General features: G+C 36.9%; 1 protein-coding gene across 1 annotated transcript in view; it reads left to right on the top strand.

Moving 5' to 3' along the window:
• The first annotated feature begins 782 nt into the window (after nucleotides 1-782).
• ppil2 (peptidylprolyl isomerase (cyclophilin)-like 2) overlaps nucleotides 783-12,603 on the top strand; it is a 40,372-nt gene continuing 28,551 nt past the window's right edge. The window contains exons 1-12 of the mRNA XM_087813193.1: nucleotides 783-922; nucleotides 1,053-1,102; nucleotides 2,312-2,357; nucleotides 2,454-2,516; nucleotides 2,665-2,716; nucleotides 3,048-3,099; nucleotides 3,514-3,605; nucleotides 3,777-3,866; nucleotides 3,951-4,026; nucleotides 4,091-4,251; nucleotides 7,071-7,146; nucleotides 8,352-8,458. Coding sequence (XP_087669319.1) covers nucleotides 891-922; nucleotides 1,053-1,102; nucleotides 2,312-2,357; nucleotides 2,454-2,516; nucleotides 2,665-2,716; nucleotides 3,048-3,099; nucleotides 3,514-3,605; nucleotides 3,777-3,866; nucleotides 3,951-4,026; nucleotides 4,091-4,251; nucleotides 7,071-7,146; nucleotides 8,352-8,458 — 897 coding nt within the window. The 5' untranslated portion in view covers nucleotides 783-890. The remainder of the gene's footprint in view (nucleotides 923-1,052; nucleotides 1,103-2,311; nucleotides 2,358-2,453; nucleotides 2,517-2,664; nucleotides 2,717-3,047; nucleotides 3,100-3,513; nucleotides 3,606-3,776; nucleotides 3,867-3,950; nucleotides 4,027-4,090; nucleotides 4,252-7,070; nucleotides 7,147-8,351; nucleotides 8,459-12,603) is intronic.

Raw genomic sequence — 12,603 nt, forward strand, 5'->3', positions numbered from 1 at the left:
TCTCCACCTGTTAGTGTCTTTATGAATTTGAATATTTGAGAAAACAGAATGGTTAAGAAGAGAAAGATAATAAGTACAAAATGGACAACATATGAACGAATGAATGACAAAAATGCTTTGATGGTTTGACCATTTGAGTTCTTGTTTCTATTCAAAGATAAAATGATCTATCAGAAACTCTGAAAAAATGAATTAGATCCAGTTAAAGTAGCCTGGTCTTGTGTTTGACAGGTATTTCTTTGCTTCCTGTTCCTCCTTTCCTAAACTGCAGCCAAGTCTTGTATGAACAGTAAACATAGGAAGGCGACGAGAGAAAACATTTTTCATTTATGAAGCAATGACAGTGATCTCTGGAGGTGGGAAAATAAAAACGTATATGTTGAATGAGGCTTCTGTAAACTCAAGTTGAGTCTTTATATTGATAAAATGTGGAATAAAAAATAATAACGTGGAATACCAAGCATAACAGAAAAGCATACACGTTATTGAAGAGTATTGATCACCGTTAGCAAATTTCCACCATTGTTTATATTATAGTTTGATTTTTAAAATAATTAGAAATGATCCTATTCTTCATTTGGCAACAACTATCGAGAAATTATTGGTTATATGAATGTGACAATTGAGAATAGTCCGATATAATTGCAATAATATAAAACATCTTATTTTATTTCTTATTTCTGCTCGGTGATAAACGATTGGTGAAGTCACTTCCAGGTTCTAGGGGTAGATGGCAGCAGAGAGCGTCTGGATGAGTCGCGCTTACTGCCGAAGAAGAAATTATTATCAACATAAATAGGAACTAGCGTCTTAGCTTCTTAGCTGCCGGTGCGTTGTTGTTGAGTTCAAGTGAATTTACAGACACTTGGGGGATCAAACCAAACCTCAAGATGGGGAAACGTCAGCATCAAAAGGATAAAATGTATGTTTAATGTTTTTTATTTAACGGACACTGGCTCGTTGATGTTAGCTTAGCATGCTAAAGTTAGCATCAACATTGCATAGTACGTTTAACACAAATGTCGATTAATGTTGTGTTTCTATGTCTGCAGGTACATAACGTGTACCGAGTACACTCACTTCTATGGAGGAAAGCGACCAGGTAATTTTCTTATACTCGGAAAACTGTAGTTCTGTGTTTGCGATAATTACATGTATTAATATAAAGTTCACTGCAGGCATTAACTTCTCCCTTTTATAATGACTTCATTAATCTAGGTATGTGTGTAACATTTCAAATGTTAATGGATTTTCATGAAACCAGTATCCTTTAAAATGTCTTAAGACGATTTCAGTGACACAAGTATAATTTTCTGCGATAAATGTTAAGAAAGTTATGGACTATAATAACTCATTTATGGTCAACCTCCTCCAAACTAGTCAATGGGGTCAATATTTTAGGTTTTGTTAAACCCGAACTTGAAAGTGATATATCTTGCTCAATATTTGCTCAATTATAAAAACATAATTTATTACCGGTGAAGTAGAAAAACATTGGCACTAAAAATATGCATGGAAAGAAAAAATGAATAGACTGAACAAACGCAAGTTGTTTAATATAAATATTTTATTTATATATATATCTATATGCAATATAGTTGTATATCAACTCAAGAATCAACTCAAGAATAAGTTGTTTAAATGTAAAATAATGGATTTACATAAAGAAAATTGATGTTGTATTGAATTGATGAACTTCATGAAATTAGTCGGAAGTGACAGAAAATGTCCGTAAACATTGTTGGACTCGACCAGGAAATCGGCGGCTCCAGAAAAACGATGTGCGAATCGATCAATTTACAAGATATTTGGCAGACTTAAAAGTAAATATATACTTATATATATATATTATATGAGGGTTCCAAAGAATATTTTACTTAAGAGGTTTTGCAAGGGAGTTTTGTTGAATGAAATGTATAAATATAATAATAAATATTGGGAAAATACACACATACCTAATTAATGTGTACTTTACATGTATCTGTATAAACTTATGTCATTAGCGGTAGTTGCTTCTGTTTTCAATTGTACCAAGATGAAGTTATTAATGTACAAAATACAGTAGTAAAAAATGGTTTTGCATCGCAGTTTAAAACATTATTGTTCAAAAACAATCTTACCCTCAACCAATCAAACAATTCTGTGTGATGTTAAATGGCTCATTATATTTATAATTTATTAAAATCTCAATTACCTCGACTGTATGACTTTTTCGTACAATACATCAATTTAATATACGTCACTGGAAGTCGACATATTTTTGAATGAAACTTGAATAATCTTTTAAACGTTTTTTCCTTCAATATTTCAGATATTCCTCGCTCAAATTTCAGAAGGCTACCGTTTGATCACTGCAGGTATTGAGCTATTACAACAAATACTTAAGAGAGTTTTGTTTTTTTGTCAACTTCTCTTCGATGTGTAACTTTTCCTTTTTGATCGAAATCTTCTAGTTTGTCTCTTCAACCCTTTGAGTATCCGGTCTGCACCAATGAAGGAATTGTCTTCGATTTGCAGTAAGTTAAAAAAAACGACTACTGGAAATTTGTCTCGGTTGTTAACCTATAAAAAAAAGTAAATGAAAAGATGTCTGCAATATAAACATTTATTTAATAATGTATCATAATCTATTTATGATCCTTGTTTTTCTATTGCAACTTTCAGGAGCATCATTCCATGGATCAAGAAATATGGCACGAATCCCATTTCAGGCGAGGTGTGAAGTTGTTTTTCTATTTATTTACATTTTTTGCTTCTGACAACATTTTTAGTTATAGATATATATTTTTAGAATGTCATGAAACTACCCCTGATATACATCTGTATGGCATACTTGTGATAGAAACTCCTTTGTAAACTTCAGTTCATTTGTTTTAAACAATTAAAATTGTATATTTCATAATTGACTATTACCGTTGAGGAATTCATGCATTATTTTAATTATTTCTCATTTTTGTGTTCAGACTACAAATTGTCTGCAAAAGTTAAGATGCTGCAGTTTTTGTTTCATGACACGTTTTACTGTATATTTGTGTTTTCTTTGACAGAAAATGGAGATGAAGGCCATCATCAAGCTTAATTTTGCAAAGAACAATGACGGTAAATATGTGTCTGTTTTATTCTTGCTTTAATATTCATGTATTTTATGTCAATCATTGCAAGATTCTTCTCTGTCACTTTACAGCATTTAAATGAAAAGGGAATGAAATGCAATGAAATTTCGCCAAGACTTTGTTGGGTGGAATAAAATCACACTTTGCGGGTTCACTAAGTCCATTTTCTCCAAGCATTCACAGCTCAGCTGTTCCTTACTGGATTATAGCTCCAAGCCTCTGATTTACAGTAGAAAAGACTAACAAAAAACAGAAAATAAAACATTAATAGTCTCTGGCGTGACATTTCTGACATGATCCTGAAACCGCTTAATATACAACCTTTTGTGATGATATCTACGGCTCATAAACATCTAATTTTAAACCTTAACAATGCTGAGTTATTTTTTTCTTGTCACAGGGAAATATCACTGTCCTGTTCTGTACAACGTCTTCACAAATAACTCCCACATCGTCGCCAACAAGGTCACGGGAAACGTGTTTTCCAATGAGGTTGGTGTATTTATTTGGAATATATAAAATGTGATATTGAAAAGTCTCCTCAAGTTCTAAATCTACTTCCACAAATCTGTCAACATCTATTGTATCCTTGTGTTTTGTGATTCATTACAATGTGTGTATAAACACCAAATGTGTTCATCATTTGATGTGTTTGTTCCACAGGCCGTCGAGCAACTAAACATCAAGACTAAGAGTTACAAAGATCTGCTGACCGATGAACCTTTCACCAGGAAAGACCTCATCACACTTCAGGCGGGTTCTTTTTTCATTTGTTTGAATCCAAAAGGACAATTTCTCTGTGTATCTAATGTAATAAATATATTCCTACACAAACAGGATCCAACAGATCTGGAGAAATTCAATGTTTCCAACTTCTATCACGTGAAACATGAGCTGAAAGTATTGGATCCAGGTAAGAAATATTGAGCTTTATTATGTATTGTTTTTATACATAGTGGGGTTTTTTTCCTGCTAAGATGAGGAAAAGGCCATGCAAAACCCGGGGTACCACCTAAAGACCACCAACCTGGAGACGAGGGAGACTCTAGCCGAGCTTTACAAAGACTATAAAGGAGACGAGCTTCTGGCCGCGACCATGAAGGAGCCGGAGGTTAAGAAGACGGACAAGTTGAACGCTGTGAGTAAATAAGTCATTTCTTTTTCCACCATCAAATTGTTTTTCCCGATGAGAATGTACGTTAAAAATATATATATTTTTAAACTTGGTTTCAACAATATATTTAGCTTTTTGTATTTGTAGCTCATTAAAGCACATTTGTAGATATATCAAACTATTATAAGTTTAGTGATTAAAAACCAAAAACTCTTATTTGTGGAAAAACTTGGTCACATGTGATGAAACGTTATGTTTTCAAGCAAAGAAAGTGAAAACGACTGTTCATAAAATGCCTGACTGTCGCATCATATCTGTCACGGTGGTACAAAGATGTAGTTAAACAAAAACATGCTGGGAAGAAAATAAATGTTTGCTCAGATTCGTCCACATGGTGGCGCCAAATCCAGTGTTTTGAACGAAGCCGCGTTAGATAAGGTGTCGTCGAGAGAACAAAGAATGGCCGAGATGATTTTATGAAATGAAAATACAACTTTAGGAATAGCTTCATTAATACCCAGGAGGACAGTTTTAATGAGCGTTGGCTGGCGTGAGACAGAAATACCGATCACAGGCCAAACTTACTATATTTAGACTCAAACGTTGGTCTGCTCTCCATCACACGTCTGGCTCTAGAAGATGGTGAACAGACACAAAAATGTTAAGTTAAACTGCGAACCAGCGCTGTATTAAACGGTCCTGCCTGGTTATCTGAGGACATAGACAATCACACTGCAGCTCCTTTTTTTTACGCTGCCATCCTTTGATGCATTGCCATGTCAGGTTTCTCTGCGATGGCTTTCGCCTGAGACGAGTTCACAGTGGAGCCGATGATGCTCAGATAGCAGAGGGAATATAGGTCAGACGGAGCTCACAAGGTAAAGTCTGCGCTTGTAATCGCAATAACTGGAGCAGAAGAAAGCAAAGCTATAACTGTGGACGGATTTCAAGTCTTCTCTAGATCTTTCACGTCTTTTTTTAGACCGTATATACGTCTGTAATTTAATCGGAAACATCTTGAGCGGACTTTAATTACTGGATAGTGGATCTGCTTTTAATCATCCAGCGCCTGGCGCTCGGCTAATTTCCACTTGATGCATCGCTTGGTGCAAACGAGGACACCAGCCAAGAGAGCGAGGCTCGAGTCCGGCGCCGCTGCAGCGCCGCTTCATAAATCCTGCAGCAGAGCGAGGCGCTTGAACAGAATATATGTATATCACATTAAGAATAACAGTCCCACCGTAGGAGGAAACCCTCCGGGCCCTCTTTTCGGGAGAGCAACCACCCCACATGGGAGATTACACAACGGAAAGAAAATGCTGATAAAGACTTTCAATCCTGATTTATTTTAATCCAAGGAATGTTTTTTTAAAGAGTCATTTAAATTCACACCAAGACTTTAAATTGCTTTGTTAGGTTGATTTGGTTGCACAAAGATGCATGTTTTTTCCTAACACTAATGTTTTATTCCTTTATTTCTCCTCATCGTGTGGCTGACAGCGGTGCCTACTTACATTATCTTAATTAAGTTAAGCTTTGAGAGGCAGAATGTCTAGAAAACACAAATGTTATAACAATGAACACTAGCGGTCATATACTTTAATGTGTTGTTCCACTTATTTTTAACTTCCATTTGTAAGTAAGTAATTTGTATTTATAGAGCGCTTTTCCAGACCAGGGTCACAAAGCGTTTAAACAATTAAAACAATACTCAATTAAAACAATAGATCATCAAACACAGATGTTTCTTGAAGGAGTCAGTAGATCATCAAACACACATGTTTCTTGAAGGAGTCAGTAGATCATCAAACACACATGTTTCTTGAAGGAGTCAGTAGATCATCAAACACACATGTTTCTTGAAGGAGTAAGTAGATCATCAAACACAGATGTTTCTTAAAGGAGTCAGTAGATCATCAAACACACATGTTTCTTGAAGGAGTCAGTAGATCATCAAACACAGATGTTTCTTGAAGGAGTCAGTAGATCATCAAACACAGATGTTTCTTGAAGGAGTCAGTAGATCATCAAACACACATGTTTCTTGAAGGAGTCAGTAGATCATCAAACACAGATGTTTCTTGAAGGAGTCACTAGATCATCAAACACAGATGTTTCTTGAAGGAGTCAGTAGATCATCAAACACAGATGTTTCTTGAAGGAGTCAGTAGATCATCAAACACACATGTTTCTTGAAGGAGTCAGTAGATCATCAAACACAGATGTTTCTTGAAGGAGTCAGTAGATCATCAAACACACATGTTTCTTGAAGGAGTCAGTAGATCATCAAACACAGATGTTTCTTGAAGGAGTCAGTAGATCATCACACACAACAAACACAGAGATTGTTCCAAAGCTTAGGAGCAACAGTCTGGAAGGATTTCTCTCCTCTGGTCCGGAAGTTCAGGAACCATCAGTAGATTCTGATCCACAGACCTCAGAGCCCGAGCTGGGGTGTAAGTCTGGATCAGATCATGAAGGTCTGACCATGAATAGATCTGAAAGTAAGAACCAGAATTTTAAAATGATCCTGAAAGAAACTGATGAAGAGTTTGAAGGAGAAATGTGAGTTCTTCTACTAGAGCGGCTCAGAATTCTCGCTGCAGAGTTCTTTTTTGCCATTTTCTCATTTGCCCTTATAAATGTTTTGGCTGTATTCAAATCATCCTGTTCTTTTATACAATACTGATATTTCTTAGGTATTTGAAACTGTAGTGGCTCTCACTGCAGGAGCTCCAGACGATGTTGCCACTGGGAAATAAGATCTGTATTTGTTTTGAAAATTGAGCTCTATGCACTTTTTTTTTAAATTTAATTTTTCCTTATTTTGTGTCTTCATTTAGGCGCATTACTCGACCGGCAGAGTCTCTGCATCCTTCACCTCCACAGCCATGACTCCCTCCACCACACACGAAGCAGGCAAGTACACGTGTTCTGAAAAAACCACCACCTTCACCAAATAGCCGTTCGGCCAGTGTTTTGTCCTGGCAGCGACTCGCTGGTCACATAGTTGAGATTCACCTCATTAAATTGTGAGCCAGTGGAAGCCGCTCGGGTCGACTGTCAGACTCTGATCTGCTCCACGGGAGAGATTTGCTTGTTATGCAACTGTACAGTAGGTTTAATGCAGACGAGCAGGGCGTTTGGATTTACTGACCTCATTTAGGTTTCCAAAAAAGATTTGCTCGCCACGGCTCGTCTGCACGTCCACCCTCGGCGTACAGAACATCCCTGTGTTTAACTCGTCAGATCTGTGGGTCGACGGGTGAAACTAACTTGTACGTTTGACTAATGATTGACAAATGTGTGTCGACTTGCAATAGTCAGTGTTTTAAATGCATGATCAAAATAGACGCACAAATTCCTCCCATGACTATTGCTGGCGTGTTGACGGACTGGTTGCCATGACGAAGTGAAAACAAGAACACGATTCCAATATGGCCTGAAAGAGAATCTAACCTCCATTTGCTCAGAAACAATTTGACGAAGCCAATAATAACTCATGAAAACGCGTTGACGGAGGAAACAATAAGCAACTGTTTGAAGTATTTTTCCCACTGCAGCTGACATGAGCTTCTGGTGACAACAGCACTTTTACACTTGTTTCAGGAACTGCTGTATGTGGCAATGTTGACAAAAGATATTCATTGAGTATCGTCGTGTCTCGCCAGCTTCTCCTTTTATCTCTGTCATTTAATGTATCGTCAGGAACAGCAACACTCCTTGTCTTTGTTCTCTGTTGCAAACAGGTGATTTATTTGAGCAGCAGCTAAACTTGAACGAGGGAGTGAACTCCCATGATTCCTTTCTACACACCTCTATTTAGTGGCTGCGAAATAGACGTTGAATTTAAATGCGGAATTGTAGTGATCAATCAGCGAGGTCGATAGTCATCGACAGCTGTGATTGGTTGGCTGGGCGGCAAAGCATTATGGGAGATGTTCAGGTTACTTGTTGATAGAGATTGAATCTCACGTAACGTGTTGTTGTATTCAAAGTCCAAATTAATGTTGTTAATTTAAACAAATGGAGAATGAAATGGTCACTACTCAGAACGTAACCCCGGCGATGAACGAGGGACGACTTCACTACCATCTTGACCAACCGCATGCATCTCTTCACAGAGGCCATTGCTGACGACGCCGTGCGTTACAAGTACGTCAAGAAGAAAGGATACGTTCGTCTGCACACGAACAAGGGAGACGTGAACCTGGAGCTGCACTGCGATAAGGTACGGCCTCGTTTTTATCTACACGGCTGAATATATTTGAACCCTTATTAATATTTATATTTATTTCCACTTGAAGAGTGAAGTTAACTTTTCTTGGAACTTCCTATTGTCCGAACTCGACATGGCTCGTTATTTTTTAATTGATTTACTCTGAAATCATGTGCAAACAAATGTTGTCTTTGAAAATATTAGTGAACTTTTACACAAAGACAAACGTGTCAATCATAATTATAGAAAGTTATTTGTAATTACTTCTTACTTCTTACTGCTGCTGAGTTTAAATTGATGACCAAGTTCTTCCAATTATGTTCGTCTCATAAAAGACACTCGTAAGTATTATATTATTATATTTGTAGAGCTTTTCCAGACCAGGGTCACAAAGCGCTTAAACAATCAAAACAAAACTCCAATAACTATACACTTAAAAGATCAAGATAACACCCAGAACAACACAGGAGTCTCAGAGAATCAAGGAAAATCCTTCTGTGTCGAAAGTGCTACTTGTTTCTTCTCTTGAACCACCACAGTTGGTTTCTAAGCGCTCGGAGCGTAATCCTGGGCGTGTTCTTTCTGCCGAAGTATGAAACTCCGTGTGAGACTGAGAGACTCTGTTCTTACCCTGGTAACCGGACTCCTAGTGAGCTGGGTTTTCATTGGCCTCCGAGCTGTCGAATCAGAATAATAAATGGAGTGTTGCAGCGGCGCTGAGACCATTTTACCTCCCACACCCCCGACTCCACATCCACCTCCCCAGTGGTTTCCTCGCTGGATCGCAGCTCTATTTGTGGCCCACTGTTTATGAATTAATGAGCGCCGATCTGCTGTCACATAGACTTTGACTCACTCAGACTCCAGGGCCAATATTCCTGGTTAGCGTCCATTTGCTCGGCCAGCTGTGGTCAGGCGCCTCGACTCGTGATGTTTGCTCTGATGTTTATGAAATAGTGTCCAGTTAAATGTGAGGTTCACACTTTTACAGTTAGATTCTCTCCGTCTTCACAAGGATCACAACTTCTTTTTCTTCGATCAACTTGTACACCTTGACGCAAACAATGAAAACTGAAATATTATATTTTAATGCACTGTAGACTGAGTTTCAAAATGTTGGTATTCTGACAATCTATGGAATTATATCCGTGCCATCGGAATATTCGATTTTAAATTTCAAATCTTTTTGATTAAAAGGTTTTTTTATTTTATTATTCAATTCAAAAATGTGTATATTGAAAGGTTTAATTGTTTTTGAATAGCAGAATTAAAACAAACGAAGATAGTCAAAGGCACTAGTGAACTCCCAGGATGCATTTCTACTCGCCTCTATTTAGTGACCGCAAAATATACACGTCGAATCTAAATACAGAAACATAGTTGGCATAAACTGAAACCGAATCAGCGATTTGATCAATATCAAATTATTGATTTAAATTATTCCTTGAAAACAAATAAGATTTTTATTTTATCCTCATCTTGGAAAACACGACAGGGTAGACAGAGTTAAAATACTAGTGTACCTTAAGTGATAAAACCTCTCGTGGGGTCGTGGCCTTTTGCCTGTGTGTGTGTGTGTGTGCGTGTGTGTGTGTGTGTGTGTGTGTGTGTATATTATATATGTATGTATATGTGTGTATGTATATATATATATATATATATATATATGTACAGTATATATGTGTGTGTGTGACTCTCTTAATGAGCCAGGGTAAAACGATAAAACTGACCATAGAAATGTTTCTGACCTGACGTTAGATAAATATTATTAACTTCAAGAAGGACCTTATATTTTCTCCATTTCCCTTTTTTGGATTTCCTTCCCATTTGTGTCTGTTTTTCATTTCCCACAACAATCATGTTGACATTTATTTTTGTCAGTCATGCATTTTCTATCATGGTATTTGGTTAAATACTTCTTGATTTCTGCCTCTTTAAAAACCCAGAATATACAAGCATTTGTCTTGTACTTCCATTTACCCTCTTCGTTTCTACTTAACATCTCTAAAATGAATGAAATCAATGTTTTAAAAAGGCTTTTATAACTAAAGTACTAACTATATCGTTGATATGTTGTATCACCAGGTCTGTGAGGTTAAAAGTTTTCTTCCGCAGCTGCTTTTTAGAGTTAATTGTCCAAGAAACGATTCACTTTTCTCTGAAAAGATGTTCGTCAGCGAACATAGTTTCCATGCTGAGATCACTGATAACAATTTGAAGCCGAGGTCAGCCTCTAAATTGGATTGCATATCAAACATTCTCCTGCTGAGACTCACACAAACGAGTGGAAACACCAGCAGACCGTCCACCTCTTCCTTCTCTCTCCTCCTGAATGCAGAGTCTGGGGGCAGCACAGAACCAGAGGCACATAACTCAGATTGATGCGTTCAATTACTTATTAATAAGAAGTTATGAGCATTATTACCCCGTTTGTCAACAAGATTGTCTTCCCCTGCTCGACCCTGGGGTGCTCTCTTTACAACAAAAGTCAATAAACCTTTTCTTTTTTTCACTTTTCCAGACTAACTTTTTTATTCCTTTAGTTTTCTCTCTTTTATTCTACAATTTCTCATTTCCTTCTGGTCATCTTTAGTTTTACAATCTCTTTATCAAGTTTCTGATTTTGTTTTTCTTCTCATTGCTTTTATATTCTTCTGTCTTGCATCACCCTTTTCCATCCTCCACTTTTCCCTCTCTTTCTAAAACACATCGTTGTACATTATAAAATGGGCACAAGTTCATTATTTTCATTAAACTCTGAGTTAATTCTCTGTTTTGCTAATAGAAAATCTTCAACTGGAGAGCAGGGTGTGGTGTTTCCTTTCAACACATTAACTTGTTTCTTTTGTGGGAAAATCGGTTTTACAAGCTTTGAAGCAAATGAAGGAAATTGAGTTTTGTTTAACAAAAAACTCCTTCAATAAGACTTTAAAAAAAAGTGTAAAAGAAGGAGCTTGTGCATCTCAGAACAATCTGTCACGCGGCAAAAGGCCAATGAATAAAAATAGTTGTTTCTTCTGTAAAAGCATCTGGTGGTTCTTGGAAACTGCTCTCGCTGCCAAAGGGAGAAGTTTCTCACAGTCACATCCTTTCTAAGTCACTCCTCGAGGCTGTTGAGGAAATCAAGCCCAGAGTTCAAAACACAGCTCTTTGGAGAGAAATCTGTTGCGCAAAAGTGTCGCATAAAACCCAGATTTCTAGATACTCCTCCTGAGCTGCATCGATCCCTCACTCGTGAGCAAGACCCTGATGAAGATGCTTTGCTTGGACTTCATCTGAAGTGGATCCTGGCTGTGTTTTGACAGATCAAACTGATAGTTACACTCGAGCATTACGCTTGTGCTTTGCTCTGAGCTGATAACCCTCATGGCTGCAGTGAAATACTCTGACCTAAAACATCAGGAGCAGAACATCTCATTGGTAACATTTCATTAACAATATGTTAATACAAAAGTACAAAAAATATTATACTTTAATATTGTGTGCAGTGATTTTTTTTTTCACATTAAAGCAAACAAACGAACATCAATGAATACACGGAACAGAACAAAAATAATATATAAAAATTATTTAATAAATATAAAATTGTTAGTACATTTTCAAGTACACAATAGACACGGATGCACTCATGCATGTCGTTGTTGTTTAAACATTGTTTGTTTCTCCATTTGTTTATGCATTTCTTCTTGTGTCATTATTTTATAAGTCAGCTGTTCCAGTTCAATGACTTCAACTATAACGCCAGTCTTTTCTAACTGTAGGTGATTGTGTCTCGTGCCATTTCTTTTGTATTAGCCTTGATGGATGGATGGATGGATGGATGGATGGATATACTTTATTGATCCTCTGGGGGTCTCCTTTGTGAAACACAGCAACACAGAAAATGGATTCACAAAACAAGAACAAAGTGTAATAAAAACCAAGTGCAAGATGATACAATCTAAGTCTAAGATGAAGAACATAGATAAAAAAAAGGACACAAAGATTAACAAAGAATATCTTCTTTTCACTCCACTCAGGAATGAATGAGTCCCTGAGTCTATTAGTGTTACATCATGACAGTTTTCAGAGGATGATGTCATTATCATGATGGGAAGTAGTTTGTCAAAGTGTGTTTTCAAAAGTATTTTAAACAAATATTTGTCTTCCTCTAATGT

The sequence above is a fragment of the Callionymus lyra genome, chromosome 1, assembly GCF_982586985.1.
Source record: "Callionymus lyra chromosome 1, fCalLyr1.hap1.1, whole genome shotgun sequence".
NCBI lineage: Eukaryota > Metazoa > Chordata > Actinopteri > Syngnathiformes > Callionymidae > Callionymus > Callionymus lyra.